This window comes from Anopheles merus, chromosome 2L (assembly GCF_017562075.2).
Source record: "Anopheles merus strain MAF chromosome 2L, AmerM5.1, whole genome shotgun sequence".
NCBI lineage: Eukaryota > Metazoa > Arthropoda > Insecta > Diptera > Culicidae > Anopheles > Anopheles merus.
The window spans coordinates 6,819,267-6,835,730 of NC_054083.1; the positions used below are offsets into that span (position 1 = coordinate 6,819,267).

General features: G+C 37.1%; 1 protein-coding gene across 9 annotated transcripts; it reads left to right on the plus strand.

Moving 5' to 3' along the window:
- The first annotated feature begins 2,565 nt into the window (after positions 1 to 2,565).
- Positions 2,566 to 16,403, plus strand: LOC121592929 (microtubule-associated protein RP/EB family member 1). 9 transcript variants are annotated; one of them, XM_041914862.1, is made up of 6 exons: positions 2,566 to 2,729; positions 9,758 to 10,051; positions 10,503 to 10,737; positions 14,079 to 14,298; positions 14,389 to 14,458; positions 14,543 to 16,403. In XM_041914862.1, exons 2-6 carry the CDS (start codon positions 9,785 to 9,787, stop codon positions 14,591 to 14,593), a joined length of 843 nt encoding a protein of 280 aa, XP_041770796.1. In that variant the 5' UTR covers positions 2,566 to 2,729; positions 9,758 to 9,784; the 3' UTR covers positions 14,594 to 16,403. The 9 variants fall into 9 exon arrangements, with proteins under 9 accessions (XP_041770796.1, XP_041770797.1, XP_041770788.1 ...); XM_041914863.1 differs by having other exon boundaries at positions 14,088 to 14,298; XM_041914854.1 differs by lacking the exon at positions 10,503 to 10,737 and adding an exon at positions 11,606 to 11,852 and having other exon boundaries at positions 2,568 to 2,729.
- The last annotated feature ends 61 nt before the right edge of the window (positions 16,404 to 16,464 follow it).

Here is a 16,464-nt window from a genome sequence, read left to right on the forward strand (position 1 = left end):
GTGCATTTTGGCGCTTGGGTTACGAAAGCGATTGTCGCTATGGCGGCTGCCAGACACACCGAAAATCCACCGGATCGAAGGAAAGACAGATGAAAAATAACGCATTGTAACGCTTCTTTTTTCTTTCCACTAAATTGCTGTTAGTTTGATTCTGCACTGCAAACTAACAATTCAACACAAATATCACCTAAGTTTTCCAATTATTCTCATTCAAATTGAGGGAAACTAAACTCGGTCGATTTTCGTTTACAATAACGAACGTTATTTCTAGGTTGTTGAAATTGTCCTTTAATTGTCCCAGGCTGCAGGCAAGTATTAAAATTGCATGCAAAAATACTGAAAATCACGCCACGATTGGAATATAGAGCACGATAAAATTAACTCGGGTGAACATTTTAATGATTTAACATTATAAAATACTACGTTAAACTTATTATCGTATTATACGTATATCCGTGCTCCAATCCTGACGATTTTTTCCTCTTTTTGAATGCAATTTTAAGACTTGCGTGCAACCTGAGTTTGGACACCCTAGCTGTCAAACGAAATTTTGTCAAAGTACGCTGGCCAAGCGTTATTTTCCGGTTGTCGATATTTTTAATAGGGTAACTGTACCACTTTTCGGCAGGCTAGTGCAGCAGTTTCCGCCGGTCTGGTGGTACAGTCGTCAACTCGTACGACGTAACAACATGCCCGTCATGGGTTCAAGTCCCGAATAGACCGTGCCCCCATACGTAGGATTGACTATCCTGCTATGGTAATAATAAGTCACTGAAAGCCAAGCTCACTTCACTAGTGGGTACTGGCAGGCCTTGACCTACAGCGGTTGTTGTTGTGTCAATGAAGAAGAAGAAGAAGTGCAGCAGTTTCACAAAAATTGCTTACACATCAATTTTTTTCATTATTTTTCTTGAAAGTATTGTTATTCTGGTTGATAAACTATCATATTATGTTACAATATTTTTTATTTGCCGTTTCAAAGCCCTTTTTCATAAATATTCGTGAAAATGCAAACATTGATTTTGCTCCTATTTTCGGCAGTTTGTTCCTATTTTCGGCAGGCTGTGTTCCTATTTTCGGCAGCGCGAATACGGGTCAGAAAATGTTTGTATCAATGTGAATATGTACAAAAAAAATGTTTAAAGCAATTTAACACTCTTACTTTCCTAAGATTGGTGTTAAAAAGCAATTTAATTATCAATTTTATGTTGCTTATTTTGGCCCGTTTTGACAGCCATTTTGATGCGACGTCTAAACAGAGCAGCCATTGACAGTTTGATGGTTATAGCGTACGGTGCGAACTGGCTTACAAATATTTATTTTTCTCTTAAGTTAGTGCATTGTTTGTCGTAAAATTGGTGATATTTGGTACAAGAAAGGTCATATTATGTGTCGACATACGCATTGTAGTGTTCTGATATATTTTAAAAGGAATATTCAGCCAAATTCAAAGTGTGTTATTGTTCCGAGTTTCGGCAGGAGCCCACAACATTGAGCTGTCAAAAATGAACATTTACTGTGTACCTATTTTCGGCAGCATTTAAAGTGAAAAATAACCTGTTTATCGTGATTTTAAAATTCCGAACAAGTTAGAATAAATTAAATAAGCATAAAATCTTTAATATACACCACTTTTTCATTGTTTTACTGTTCTCCCAAGCGCCACAGATTAAGCTTAAACGACTGGAAAATTGAATATCCATAGAAAAAAAATGAAAGCTCCACAGCTTCATTGGTTTGATCAATGGCGTATTACAACTCATCATTATATTGCTATCCTTTTCTTGCAATGTGTTTCGACAAGTTTCATCTTATCATGACCTATAAGCCTTATAACTTTCTGAGCAAAAATCTATATGAATGGTCGTGTGGTCAGATACGTGGGTATCAACACCAACAATCATTACTCAAATCTCACTTGCTTCAGTGCTGGTGGTTTCCGTTGGAGTTTAGTATTTAAACAATCGTATCGCCGTTCTAGTTCTAGCGATGCATAACTTCAATGCGAAACCATACAACAGTACAGAGGAAATGAGAAAGCTCTCCTCCAAGCGATGAAGCTCAACTGGTTGGGGTATCCCACCAACAGAGAGCGCCACCAGCTTTTTTGCTATTTTTAGAATGAATGAGTCGTTTGCCGTCTGCTAAACGAAGTCTTTCTATATTCCGTTTAGGTAGAGAACTTGAGTCGTTTAGAAGCCGTTTAGTGGTCGTTTAGTGGATTTGTGGCACTTGGGTAGGTACACTGCCGAAAACTGGTACAGTTACCCTAGGTGTTTTTTTCGGTGCATCTGGCAGCGGCTTTAGGGCGGTGGCAACGCTAATCGGATGCGATTTTATCGGACGAGATTTATATGGGATTTGTCAGATAACATCGGACGACGAAATCGCACGTCCGACGTTATCTGTCAAATCCCATATAAATCACGTCCGATAAAATCGCATCCGATGAGCGTTGCCACCGCCCTTACTTCGGGGAAAAAATTGATGTTTCGGTTCTGCTTGTGTAAAAGCACCCTTAACAAAAGCGAACTGTCAAATGCACTGCGTGTGACAGAAAGTGACGAAGACGGTTTTCAAAACCAATTGTTTCTTGTTTCGTACGGGTTACAGTCGTTCAGCAAGCCTTGCCGTGGAATCCGGTCGTTTTTGCACAGTAATCGAGCTAGTTAGCCGAGTGAAGGAATATTGACTGCGTTTCAAGTTGCCGGTGGAAAATACTTTGTTGGGTTTGTTTGATTTTTTACTTCTATATTATCCCCTAATACACAGACTGCGGCGGAATGTATAAAATTTCTTGTACATTTGGCATGTAGACATGCGGTTCTGCTAAGCTTTAGTTTAATATAGCGCTTTCCTCAACACATTCCGAAGCTTACGCCCGTACATACTTTTGTATCTTTGAGATGAAGGAAATATCGCATTTGGCTAATTTGCACAAAAAATTCAAATGTTACTAGCTGTAGGTCGCTCCATATCCGCGATATATGGTCGTGTATATGTGTGCGTGTGTGTGTGTGTGTGTGTGCGTGTTAGTTGAAGTAAAAGCTGTACGCCGTCCGTTTTTTGTGCATCTTTCCAGCTTCAGTTTTGGCCATTGTCAGGGCGCTCGTAGGTGCGTGTGAGTAAACGCCACGCGTATATGAAAAGAGCGGATCGTGTGTGCGTTGTGTGTGTTTGTGAGTAATTGGTGTGAAAAGGGAATCAAAAGAAAGCACGGCAGAGACGAGAACAGCAAAAGGTACCTTCTGCGCCGGAAAAGAGGAATCTTAAAGTTGAGTTGTGAAAAGTGTGGTATAGACGAGAACGGGTTGCAGTTTTCTACGAGCGAACACTAACGTTCCTTGATTCGCTATCGAGCGTTTTGTACATCCGGCTGCGGGTAGAGTTTGTTCTTTCTTGATAGTGTTTCGAAGAACATTTCGCCTTGTGTGTTGCGTGTATAGAATAGAATTGACAAAATTTGTCGATTGAAAAAATCAGCGCAAAGAAAAAGAATAACGCACTGCCTGCCTTGCTATACTTGTGGTGACGGAATATTCACTGCTATTTGCGTACGTAAGACATTCTCTTGTTCCGGAACTGCACCTTTTTCCCCGTTGTCCCCGTAAAGACGATAGTGTTAGTAGAGATAGACAAAAAACACCAGGTGAAAGTTTCAATGCGATATCTACTTTCTATCGATTCAAAGCAGGTTACCATATTTTCTGTGTGTGATGTTTTCAGACAGATTAGCTAAAATTTCAGCAGTGTAGACGGCACTCGAAAATTCTTGTGTAGTGCAAATTGATAATCGAGAAACATGTGGTTTACATACGGGAGATGTGAATATGGAAGCTTCTTCTCGCATTTCTAGATGGTTCGTTTTATGGCACAGCAAATTCTGCCATCGAAATGGCAAAGGAATAATAATTGTAAACAGTTTCTACCGAATGGCGATGAGATTAACTTTGGTGCGTTTTCCCCGCCCGGGATTGCATGAGCCTTCTGCTACGTATGATTCATCATCGGCATTTTGTCGGGTTTGGGGCGTAAGATGGCAACACACAACCATAGCAAGCGTTGATGCATGTTCCGCATCCATGTGTGGATGTGGTAGTGCTGTAGAAGCATGTTGCGTGCGCTAAGATGTGTTTGTGTAGACCGCAGGCAGGCCTCGTATATTTATGTATTTTTCCTAACCATGTATGCTTCCACGAGTCAATCGTATGCTCTGGTGTATAATGTTGGTTTCATATTATTTGAACGTTGGAAGGAACTTGTGCTTTGTTTTAGAATGTTTAAAGCTTAAATTATAAATTGAATCATTTGTAATATGCTATGAGCTACATATTTTGTTATATGCATTGTACATAACATTTTATACTGTTCTATTTTTTGTTGTTGTATTTTTCAAAAGGTTTTGTTCCTTTCTCTAAAAGGTGCTTTTAAAAAAACATTCTAAGTTTCATTTTTAAAAAGTAAACTTCATTTTTGAGGCTTATTCGCATATGTTACAAGCTTTTTTTAAATTCATATATTTATGTATTATTTTCACGATTATGCAGAGCTCCAATGCTTCAAACATTTAAAACATAATAATTTATATACTATTTCAATAGTTCCGTATTACCTTCCTCACAGACTAACAATAGCCATTTCGAACTATTTAAATTACCTTCATTCCAGTAGAATAAAATAAACGCAATCAAAAGCCGTTTTTTGATGGACATTCTTATTTTTGAAAAAAAAAAAAAATGTTCCAAGGTTACAAATCCATTTTAATTGAAAATAAATCAAATTTCGGCACATTTGAATGGCAAAAAAAGAACAGAAGAAATGTACACATGTACATGCTTTTCTGGCTGTACGAGCATCGACATGCTGAAATTGAAACTGATCGAGGAATGTTTTAAAAAAAGCGTATCGAAAACATTCGCGCTTGGGTTTGTAGACTGAAGGGAAAGAACGGCAATTTGAATTGCAGGATCAGCCGCCTGATTTTAGTAGAATGAGAATGTAAGGTAGTATCGACTCGACTAGTACAGACTGAATCAGAAATCAAACGGTGAGAATTCAAGCCCAGAATTGCTATGGATTGTTTCAATAGATTAAATTGTAGTTGTTCCGTTTTTTTTAACTAACGCCATTATTTTATTTACAGGATCTAAATACTAAAAGCATATTGCTAATTATTTAGAAACGTTTCTTTTGCCAAAACAGTGCATATTTAAAAATAGATTGTAATCCATTTACATTATTACATAAATTGTTTGTTAAATTATCTATTTGTGTTTCATCATGATCATGATCATGATGTCTTTCATCGTGATCTATTGTTGTGTGATAATATGAGTAAGCAATGCTATTGTTTTGTATTGTTATTCCACTTTTTTCAATTGTTGATAGCAACTAATTTAAATTCCACTTAAAGTAACGGAAACATTGACCGGAATTGACACCCATATCAGGGATAGTCGCCGGATACGAAGAGAAAAAGTTTGGCTAGGGCACACTTTGAGCATGGTAAAGGTTTACCAATACCCAGTACAAATTCAATGTACGCCATATTCCGTCGTAACGTGTACTTTTATGTTGTATTCGTTTATAAATTTACTTGAAAGTATAGCAACTAATTAACATTTTGCTGTACGTTGAAAACATTTTCTCTCTCTCTCTCTCTCTCTCTCTTCTCTCTTTTTCTCTCAAACTCATTCACTCACTTGCATCATTATAGTTTCAAGTGCGGTTCAACGCGATTGGTATGGGTACCACCTCACATGTGTTCCTTAATTATCCAAATAGAACGGGATATCTGCTTCTCCAGATCGGGTAATGGGAAAGCATTGGTGAGAGATTTTGTGGTGAGCGGTAATGATTCGGTTTAATTTTAGATCAGAAAAACTAGAAGCCCAAACACTTCGTTACATCCAAATATCTCTCTGGCCGGGTTTTTGTTATCCACCTATCCCCACGTACGGTGGTATACCGGCTCTCATGCTAGTTGCCGCATTTGGTTTCTGTACGGATGATAGACAATATGGGTATACCTACCCTGCCACCGTTAGTGTGATGCAGAGCAGTATGGGCAAAAGAACGGTATGCGAATGTGCCGCTATTTTGAAAATCGATGTTGGTGGAAGGTTGGGAGGGGACGCATTCGCGACCGACCGGCGCAGTCTTCTTCGCGTAATGTCTTGGGGCTGGTAACCATGAATGTTAGTGGATTTTGCGCTTCTTCAATGTTTTTTTTTCTCTATCTAGTCATAGGTATTATGCAGTTCCTTACTACAATCACAATTTGTCAGCAAAGGCTGAATAATGGATAAATCTAATAATCTTTTTTTTAAATTAAACTAATCTTCCCGAGTAACATGATTTTATTAGGTTTTATGGTGCTAATATTCGAGTTACGTTGATGTTGTCGGAATGCATTTGAGGAATTTGTCCTTTATCAGATGAATCATGAAATTTAACGAAACAAAATGATAAGGATGTTGATACCGTGTGGTATTGTAAAAGTGTTGCGCAAATGGAAAGTTTAATTTCAAAAACGAACGCATACATAAGCCACACGAGTAGAAATCGCATAAAATTTAGCAAGTAAAGCAAAGAAAAGCAAAGCAAAAAGCACCCGTAGAGTTTTAATTATCTTTGTCAGCGTAAAAAGCATCTTAAGTACTGTGTTATAAAAGTGAAATCAATCACTTTCGCGCCAGCCAGGGATATATATATATATATTATTGGAATGAAAGTTTTTGTTTTTAATGACAGCCTTTTAATTGAAAATATATTTCTGATTTTTTAATTGCTATATCTATCATATAAGCTCTTTTCTGTTGTTCTGTTTCTATAATCTGAGTGAAGCTTCGATTAATGCTAGTATGATTGTTTGTGATGTGTGCTTAGCAGTTAATTAATGTTAATGTAGAGCGGGTCAACCAAAACAGTACAGTAAAACAGTGCAGGTGATTATGGTGTAAAATCATCAGACAGGCGTTGTAAATTAAAGAGGCGTCAAAGCATTCTTTACTCTGTTAGCGACTGTTTCGTTTGCTCTCACTTGCGATGGAGGCAACCATCTTCAACTGCTCATAATTGCATAATTACAAACTATATGGGCTTAATAATTTCATTGTACAATTAACATCCTGCGACTATTTTTTTTAAACTGTGGGGTTAATGTGCGGTAAAAAATGATACATGTTTAACGCTGTTTCTAACAAGAAATGTGTGAAAAGTGAAATAGACTACACATATGGCAGCGATTGTGTAGGTAACGTATTGGGCGGATGCATCAACCATTCAAAATCATATGACTCAATATTGTAGCCGACACAGATTGGTTTCCTGTTGGGCTTGGCTTAATGCACCATCACGCTCCATAGATTCGAGCAAGGGATGAAAGTGGAGGAGGTATACATATGTGTTGCAACGTACAGCCCTGCCTTACTTACCGTTGCATACATTTATATGAAGAATAACAGCTTATTTCTATAGCTTTGGATATACGTTAAATTTGTTGATTTTATTTAATTGTTTTTATCAAGCACCGTTTGTTATCACCCTTGCTTTAAATTGTTAGTCTTTGTACCAAGGCCAACGCGTGTAGTTAATAAACGATTCAAAAAGGGAGCGGTCTACCTACAATTCTAAAGAAGACGTAGGAGTGTTTGCCATTTACGTCCTGATATGAGCGCATCTATGTCATGGGACATTTGTTTGATTGCATTTCCCATACCCTGTTCAAATGGATGGTAAATTTAGGTGGAAAATAATTTGCTCTTCTTGGTTCGGTCTATTGCCTGCCTCGCTAATAAAATGTTAATCATCAATTGTGTTGTGAAATCGTTGTCACCAGTACATCACCAAAACATTCAAAGATTCCTCAAAACGTGTGAAAGATTGTGTCCATGAACTCTGATTGTTTGGACATTTATTTCATGTGTTATGCATGATGTTTATTGTTTCGTAAAAAAATCATGTTTAACTAGCTGACAACGATCTAAGGAATGTAGAAAGTGAACAGCAGCAATGCAATGATGAAGTATTTATTCCAATAGGAAGTGTTCGGTACACTCATGAACAAGGCTGTAAGCTTGAAAGGTTTGACGTAAGGTGAAAGGAGTGTCTACTGTTGGTGGGGATGAAAGTCAGTTGAATATGGTTTAATCATCGGAAGCTAAAACTTGTCACATAGATATATGCAATTGTTGATATGTATTGACTCAGTGTATAATAGGTTTTAACTGTTTTGTTTTATAGCTAATGCACCTTTTAGAAAAAGACGGCGGTCCCGTGGTAAAGTCGTCTACTTGTACGACTCAATAACATGCCCGTCATGGGTTCAAGCCTAGAATGGACTGTTCCTCCGTAGCAAGGACTGACTGCCTATTCGGCTGTGTGTGATACTGAATAAGCCTCGAATGCCTATACAGGAGGCCGGCGTTTCCGCAATGGACGTTACGCCAAATAGAAGATATAAGATACATTTTAGAAATTTGATAGTATAGCAAAAAGCGAAAAACCGGTAATAAATTTGCAATGTTCTAACATGTAAGAGAAAGCAAAGTATTCACGTATCGATGACAATTGACTACATAAAAAAAAAGAAAAATGTTCGAAGAAAACAGATTTGAAAAGTAAAGTTTGGAACCCGAACGCTTGCTTGGTTGGTTGGCTGTTAGTGGCGGCAGTCAACCTCCGCAGTCGTGAATATTTATCCCAAATATTTTATTCGGATTCACACTCCACCTGCACAACGCGTCACGCGGACGGGTGTTAAGCATCTTTGTTTTTTTCCTTTCTCGAAGACTGTCGCTTCTTCAAAGAAAACCGGATTACTGTCTTGTAAAAATAAAAGCCCCATGCTCCTTTAGAGATAAACGTGGAGGTGGATGTGTTCGTTTGAATGAATATCGTTTTTTGTGACGGCCGATTGATTGAATTCGCGTTTATAGAAGGCCTACATCCGCTTTGACCTGTTGCTGCTCACAACAAAACTATGATGTGAAAGAACACCAAATACGCGTAAAATATATTAGGCTTCTCAGTTGGATAAGGCAAGATGAAAAATATATGCATATTATGATTTTAAATATGCATATATTTTTTATCTTTTTTTTTTAAAGCAAATAATGTTTGTATTATTAAACTATGATTTAAGCACCACTTACATCAATTAAACATTAAAGAAAAAGTGTTTTGAATGGTTGATAAAAACGCAATGCTAAATGAAGCTAAATAATTTGGTTGCAACGAGACTTTACGTTGATTGGTGAAATACGTTCTAAATTCGAGATTCGATACGGTTGGATGGACGCCTCGAGCATGAGACGCATTCCTTTAGTTTTAGCTTTGCATTGCACTAAAAATGTCAAGAGCAAAAGTAGAATGTTCTATCAAACGTTTTGCGCTGTGCAATTCATGCGAGACATGCAACTGTTTTGGGTTCATTGCTCGCTATAGATGATTACTTTCGTACTACCTTACGGTCCACGTGTAACAGTGCGCGTCTGTGCCATGCCATGTTACGCACAAAGATATGCGGAACGGTGATCTTATTTAATGGGATAACAAATAAAACACAACAACGATACCACTGGTTCGATCAGTATTAGATTTTGCTAATGAAGCAACAATTAAAAGATAGGAGAACTTAATTCCAGACTGTTTATTATTATAAGATTCAAATAGAAAAATATTTTAGCGACGTAACTATGTGTTCACACAAAAGAGTGTTTAATATGACCAAATTTATTCCATTTTTTAATTTCAGAATCGTACAACATAGTCGGTGTTAAACATGGCCGTTAACGTTTATTCGACGAACGTGACGACAGACAATCTCTCGAGGCATGATATGCTTTCGTGGGTAAACGATTGTCTGCGATCGCAATTCACCAAGATCGAGGAACTATGCACCGGAGCTGCGTATTGCCAATACATGGACATGCTATTCCCGGGTTCCGTACCAATGAAGCGCGTAAAGTTTCGCACTAACCTCGAGCACGAGTACATCCAGAACTTCAAAATCCTGCAGGCTGCTTTCAAGAAGATGAACGTCGATAAGGTATGATCGGAGGAAGCATTGTGATCATATATACTTCTAAATTCCGTAATTATGCGGATAAAATTTGGTTTTGGCGGTTCCTAGTTTGTTAGCCGATTGTTTCATAGCTCAGCACATCGTACTGCCAATATTGGGAAAGAGTTATAGTTATGAGTATGGGGTTTAGCATACCATGCGTGAAAAGTTCGAATTTCGCCTTGATATCGACTACGTTATGTTGATGTGTAATATCACGCAACAAATGCAGAACAGAAGCGGACATTGAAATCATTATAAAGTTTTGTGGAAACTTGGAAAACGATTGTTCTGGGGGGCAAAATTTTAAAATCGCGAAGCGAATATCGAAGACAATCGAACAACAATTATGTGACAGAACGAATTTTTAGGCATCTCTATCTTTCTCTCATCTTTTCCATCCTTTCCTCATTTCCCTTCCTTTGTTGCAAACTAGGTCATCCCGGTGGACAAGCTGATCAAGGGTCGTTTTCAGGATAATTTCGAGTTTTTACAGTGGTTTAAAAAATTCTTCGACGCAAACTACGACGGCCGAGAATACGATGCGCTGGAAGCCCGTAGTGGCATTATGCTCGGCCAGGGAGCAATACAGAACGAGTTGGGTGTAGGTGAACTACCGACAACCCGAATTCACAGCCGACCAGCAGCTTCCGCCACCCGCGGGTCGATCGGTACAGTAGATAGAATACGAGCAAAACCATGTTTTTGCTTCATGAAAATCCTCTCAGTGAACAAAAATTGCCCCAAACACAATAGTCTTTTGACTACCAGTTGCTCCTTTCTTGTTCCTTCTTTTCCCATAAATTGAAACTTCTCTGCTCCAAATGTTGTTCATTCGTTTTCGATCATTAGTTCTGGTCGGTTATTTTGTTGTGTTTCTGACTTAGTTGCATTCCTTACTGATGTACTTACTGTCTGTTTGTATCTGTGAAGAAGCAGGACTCAACAGTGCAAACAACTAGTGATTGCACTGCACCTATTTTTTAAATCGTGCCTAAAATTGAACGAATATACAATTTGTTTTATAACGACATATACATGTATATACATACAATGTGTGTAAATCCAAAATACTTTAGACAAATTGTATTCGTTTACGTTTTAGAATTGATTAATCGACACATCATCAATGAGAGAGAAAGAGAAAATGAGGATTAGTTGTAAAATGCTTTTACTAAGTGTACATTGCAAACATGTTACAAAGGCAAAGATTTAAATTACATTATTATGAGTGGTTTATAAATCTGTTTACTAAGTACGATTTTTCGAAATGTGTAAGACGTTGGTACATGATCTGACATTAAAAAAAAAAGTCAGTAGTGCTATCGGCGCCTGTATGTACATGCTATGCTGGGGATTGTCAACGCAAAGTGTAAAGATGGGATAATGATTAATGGGTTATGAGTTCCTCTCGAATTTTCGCTTCTGCTTATATTTTCGCTTCAATTTACAACTCGTTTTTATCATGGTGACAGGTTAATAATTTATGATAATTTCTCACCCTACTTAATTTAATTTCTTTTCTTTCTTCATTTTTAGATAATTCCAATCGATAAACTAATTAAGGGTCGCTTCCAAGATAACTTTGAATTTTTACAATGGTTCAAAAAGTTCTTCGACGCAAACTATGATGGTAGAGAGTATGATGCTTTATTAGCGCGCGATAACCTACCGATGGGAATGGGTTCGGGTGCGGGTGCACCGAAAGGTAACGGTGTATCAGCCGTAGCTCCACCCCGTAAAATGGCAATCGGCACCACCGCACCACGTGATAGAATCAAACCGAGTATGTTGCCTTTCCATTACTTATATCCATTAATGCATATGATTAAAAGAATAATGTCCTAGCATCGCCCGCAATTCCAATAATGTATTCCCATTTTTCATTTGGACCTTAGGATACAAATACTATGTACTAATATCTGTATCTGTTGACGCTAATGCAAAATTCACTCGTCTTTAACAACTTCTTCACTTGAACTCACGTTCTATCACTATTACATTAATCCAAACTACGATGGCTATTCTTGTTGTATGATGAGCATCGTCCTTCAATGTCCTAACATGCCTCGTTGGGCTTATCTGCTTTTTTGCTTTTCAATAATTCAATGCAATCTTAATGGATTTTTTTTTGGTCAATGATTAAGTAGAAAAATGCAACTGAACGAACTACCATTACTACTATCGCCTTATGTGCAGCAAACTTGACAATATTTTATTTTTATCTAATTCATAATATTTCTGGCATCAAGAAGCACATTAACATATGTTAAAATTTAAACGTATGTAGGAAACTTTACGATAATTGTTACTATTAGAACTATGGTGATAATCTATGGTGACAATCTGTTACGTCTTTGGCGATACGTGTTCTACATGACCATGGGGTCCTCATTCAGGTGTACTGAATTTTAGCAACAGGAAACGCAATATTATATCACCGGATTGGCTGCTGTAGATGTATCATCAGAGTGTAGTAAAAAAGGCTTTCTGTTGTTACATTAATCGTCTCCTTGATACATTTTTTGTTTAACAGAATCTTCTTGTATATATGTGTTTTTGTACAATAATTAAACTACAGATAGTCCCCAAGAAACGCATATTTGGAGACACGCGGGTTAGAAAATATCAAAATTTAGAGCAAATTTAATTGATTATACAAACTAATTGTCAGATGCAAATGGACACGTTTTGTTGAATATTTAATAGTTCCTGCAAAAAAAAACGAAGGAATATTATTAGGTTCATTCAGAATCATATCAAATAATATATCAGTGATTAAAACTACCAACATGAAGCAAACTTACACGAAAATAAGATGTTAAATTAGATTCTTCGCGATCTGTTTTCATAGCGTCTCTAGGGGATATCCAGTATTAACAATCTTAAATACAACTTTTGTATATACAATTTTATGACCGTAGTGGACATTTTTGAACATAACCACGGGTGGGTTTTCCATAGATATGATACATCTATTTAATAGTTAGTTAATTGTGTTTTTTTTTTTGCATTTCCAATCTTTCGTCGATAATTAACGTAACGAAGGAACACTAACAATTATGAACCAGCGTCGCATATATGCAGTCATTTTCTGCAAATTTTCAGTCTTTTTTATTTATTTCATTTCCTGGTTTTTTATTTGAGACTCTATTTTTTACTAATGAAAAATGAAAATACGTTTGTTGCTTGCCTTTACTCTGTAGCATACACAATGTAATTATGAATTCATTACATTGCTTTGTACAAACAGTTGATTCGTATCATAGCATTGTTAGGTGAAAAATAAACTGATTTAGAGTGACATGTATAATGTTCTAATTGATAACTAATAACAAAGTAATATGTGTGAATAGCTTTGTATGTTTGATTAATTCTATGCTATATACCATAATTGTACTACACATTTCAATCCTCTAAGCTCTATTACAGTAGCCCTACAAGTAAAATTTATGATCCCTCTCTCTCATTCTTCCGTGGTAACATATTGTCTAGCAAAGCATGTAAAAATGCTAGCTGAAACAACTGAATCAAAACCAGCAATGATCTGGATTTTTCGTTACATAACAAAAATGTTTTAGTTAGTTTGTTGTTTCACATTGCATATTGGAGTAGAGTAGTTTTGTGGGAAATGAAATACCCTTTAAACTTTTTTTTGTATTGTAGCGCAATTATTGATAGTATTTTTTCTTCTCTTTCTATTTTATTTCTGCTTCTTATCTTATAACTTATAATTTTCCTGAACCAATGCACTAACGACGCATTGGCACATGACACGTAACAAACATCCTGTACTGTCCTTTCTGAACCCGATGCGTAACGTTCCCTTTCCGTGATTGCGTATGTATCCCTAATAATGTGGTTTCAAATTAACGTTGTATCCTGCATGTGTACCAAAAAAATGCACCTTTGACACACCACTATCCTGCAAACGTAAATCTGGCCCATCCACATCATGCTAACCATTATCCCACCTCTGCAAATACACGCAAACATATCTAACGTTATCCAGTGTCCAAAGTTGCACCCACCCGACAGATGGTGCAGAGTCCGCCTAGCCGTATTGGAGGTGGCGTTAACGTAAATACGAGCAAATCGTCCTCCCAGAATAGCGTGACGAATCAGCAGATCGAGGAACTGAATTCACAAATCAGTGATATGCGATTAAACTTCGAAGGACTGGAAAAGGAGCGTGATTTCTATTTCAGTAAACTGAGGGATATTGAAATTCTGTAAGTTTTCACTACAGTTGATAATTTAAACATTGTGCTATTTGCTATCATTACCGATTAATGTTCATGTTTTTGTTGTTCTTCTTTTAGCTGCCAAGATGATGAACAAAGCCAGAGTCCTTTCGTTCAAAAGATTCTAGAGATTCTTTATGCTACTGAGGTATGTTTTCGAATGAACAGGGACAGTACCATTTGCGGGGAGTGTATTGCAGAGGGTCATGAATTTTGATTTTATTAATTACAGGATGGTTTCGCGCCACCAGATGAAATACCGCCAGAAGAAGAGGAATATTAAGGTGCGTCGTAAAGTGTTGCTAATGCTGATCGAATCGTACTGCTCCTGCTGGGCGAGATAAAGATGATCGATTTGGATGTGTACATCATCTGCTCCAAGTAACCATACTAACGAAACGAAATGTAGAGATGAAATCAGAGCATAAACAAAAATAAGAAAGAAGAAATGAAAGTAACCCAATACAAGAACAGTGCAGTGTATGCCGTACTGTGCATCCCAAAGGTATTCCAAGTATGGCAAAGAAATACGCTACATAAGTGAGGGTTTACGTTAAAACCACAGGATTTCTACAAGCTTCATGAAGAAAAAAGAGAAAAGAAAAAAGAACTTATGATGGTAAATTATTAAATCTATCCACTTACCCTGCTTTGCAAATAATGAGTCGGTTACTGGAGGCAACAAATATTTAAATATCGCGCTAAGAGCGTAAGTATGATTTGAGAGATCGAATAATTAACGGATTAAACTGCGTAAAAAGGTCTATCTGCGTTTCGTACATGATGCTTTTCTCTCAACGATCTTTTGTTTCGCCGGATTGCGCCGGCTTATGCCTGTATTTTGTACTGTATCTTTAAATCCTTTATCCACGTTGGCACTATTCGAGAAGGTATTTTTTTTATGTCGCGTTTCTATTTCACTAACTCAATTTGACATGAATGAAGATCTATGTACAATTTATTTCATGGAAACGTGAAAATATATAACATTTATTTCTTTTCGGAACCATTGGAAAATAACCGTAATTCATTTAATTTGTCCGCACCATGGTGCGGTTTAGCCCGTACTCTTTTCGTATAGTAGCCTGGTAATATTATACAAAGATATTGCAACTCACTAATACATCAGAAAGTATCCAGGGAAGGTTGTGGTAACAGCATTATGAAGGATGGTGAAAATTGCACCAAAAAGGAAACTGATTCGAATATATTTATGCAAAAGCACAACAGCGTGATGTAGCTTCTTTCTCAGAAGTAATTCAATCAAGTTGTTGACTCTGCAAATAATCCTTGCGGTTTTACTATTTACTATAGTGCGGTATAGGTGCTTTTTTCTATGTACGACTTTTCTGTGGCAAAACTTGATTCATGCTGGTATTGATGTGAAAAAAAAACATGAATCTAAATATTTTTTCCCCATGTATCAACTTTTGCAATTGATTGAACAAATCTTTGCTAATTTGATTGAACAAATCTTAAGATTATAATGTATGAACGATCCTTACCAGACGCTTGTTTGGAAACCTTGTAAACGGTAAATGAAGAATGGAGCGGGAAATGATAATAGAACATGATTACTATTTGATAGGTATAATAGCTCAAAAGTTCTTGTTACAATTGCTAACAAAGAAACGCAACGAAACGTAAGGCAAACAATCAACCAGCAGATATGTGGTTTACGCAAAACACTCATGATATAGTCCCTGGGATGCACATCGTTTAAGCACGGCAAAGTTGTACTACTACTGCATGTTGTACTACTTTCGTTTTGTGTACTGTGCAGTGTCTGGTGTTACGAGGGGCGAGCTGCGAAACGCAACATAACGATTATTTTTGTCTAGATCCGAGTGCCGAGTAATATGCGAAAATAATAATTTATTACTTTGTACGCAAAGGTTTAAGGTTCGAATTGCAAGTGTGTTCTCATGTGACATGTTAACATGGACGTGATCAATCATCATGGTCGAAAGCACATAACAGAAGAAGAACGCATTTATAAACACCTGTAAAAATGTATTACAATGAACACTTTTATGTAATGTGCGCTGCATTTCACATAATAAGGCCGTTAGAAACGAGTTTGCTTTTTGTTACTCAGTCGTGTAATGTGTTTTCATTCTTTTTTCCTTCCTTTTCCTCTACAACTCTCTAAAC

Excerpts from the sequence above, each read along its gene's own strand:
- LOC121592929 (XM_041914854.1), top strand. The coding sequence starts at position 9,785 with ATGGCCGTTAACGTTTATTCGACGAACGTGACGACAGACAATCTCTCG. Across the intron at positions 10,052-11,605 it reads AGAAGATGAACGTCGATAAG|ATAATTCCAATCGATAAACT; the intron begins GTATGATCGGAG and ends CTTCATTTTTAG. Across the intron at positions 11,853-14,078 it reads ACGTGATAGAATCAAACCGA|TGTCCAAAGTTGCACCCACC; the intron begins GTATGTTGCCTT and ends AACGTTATCCAG.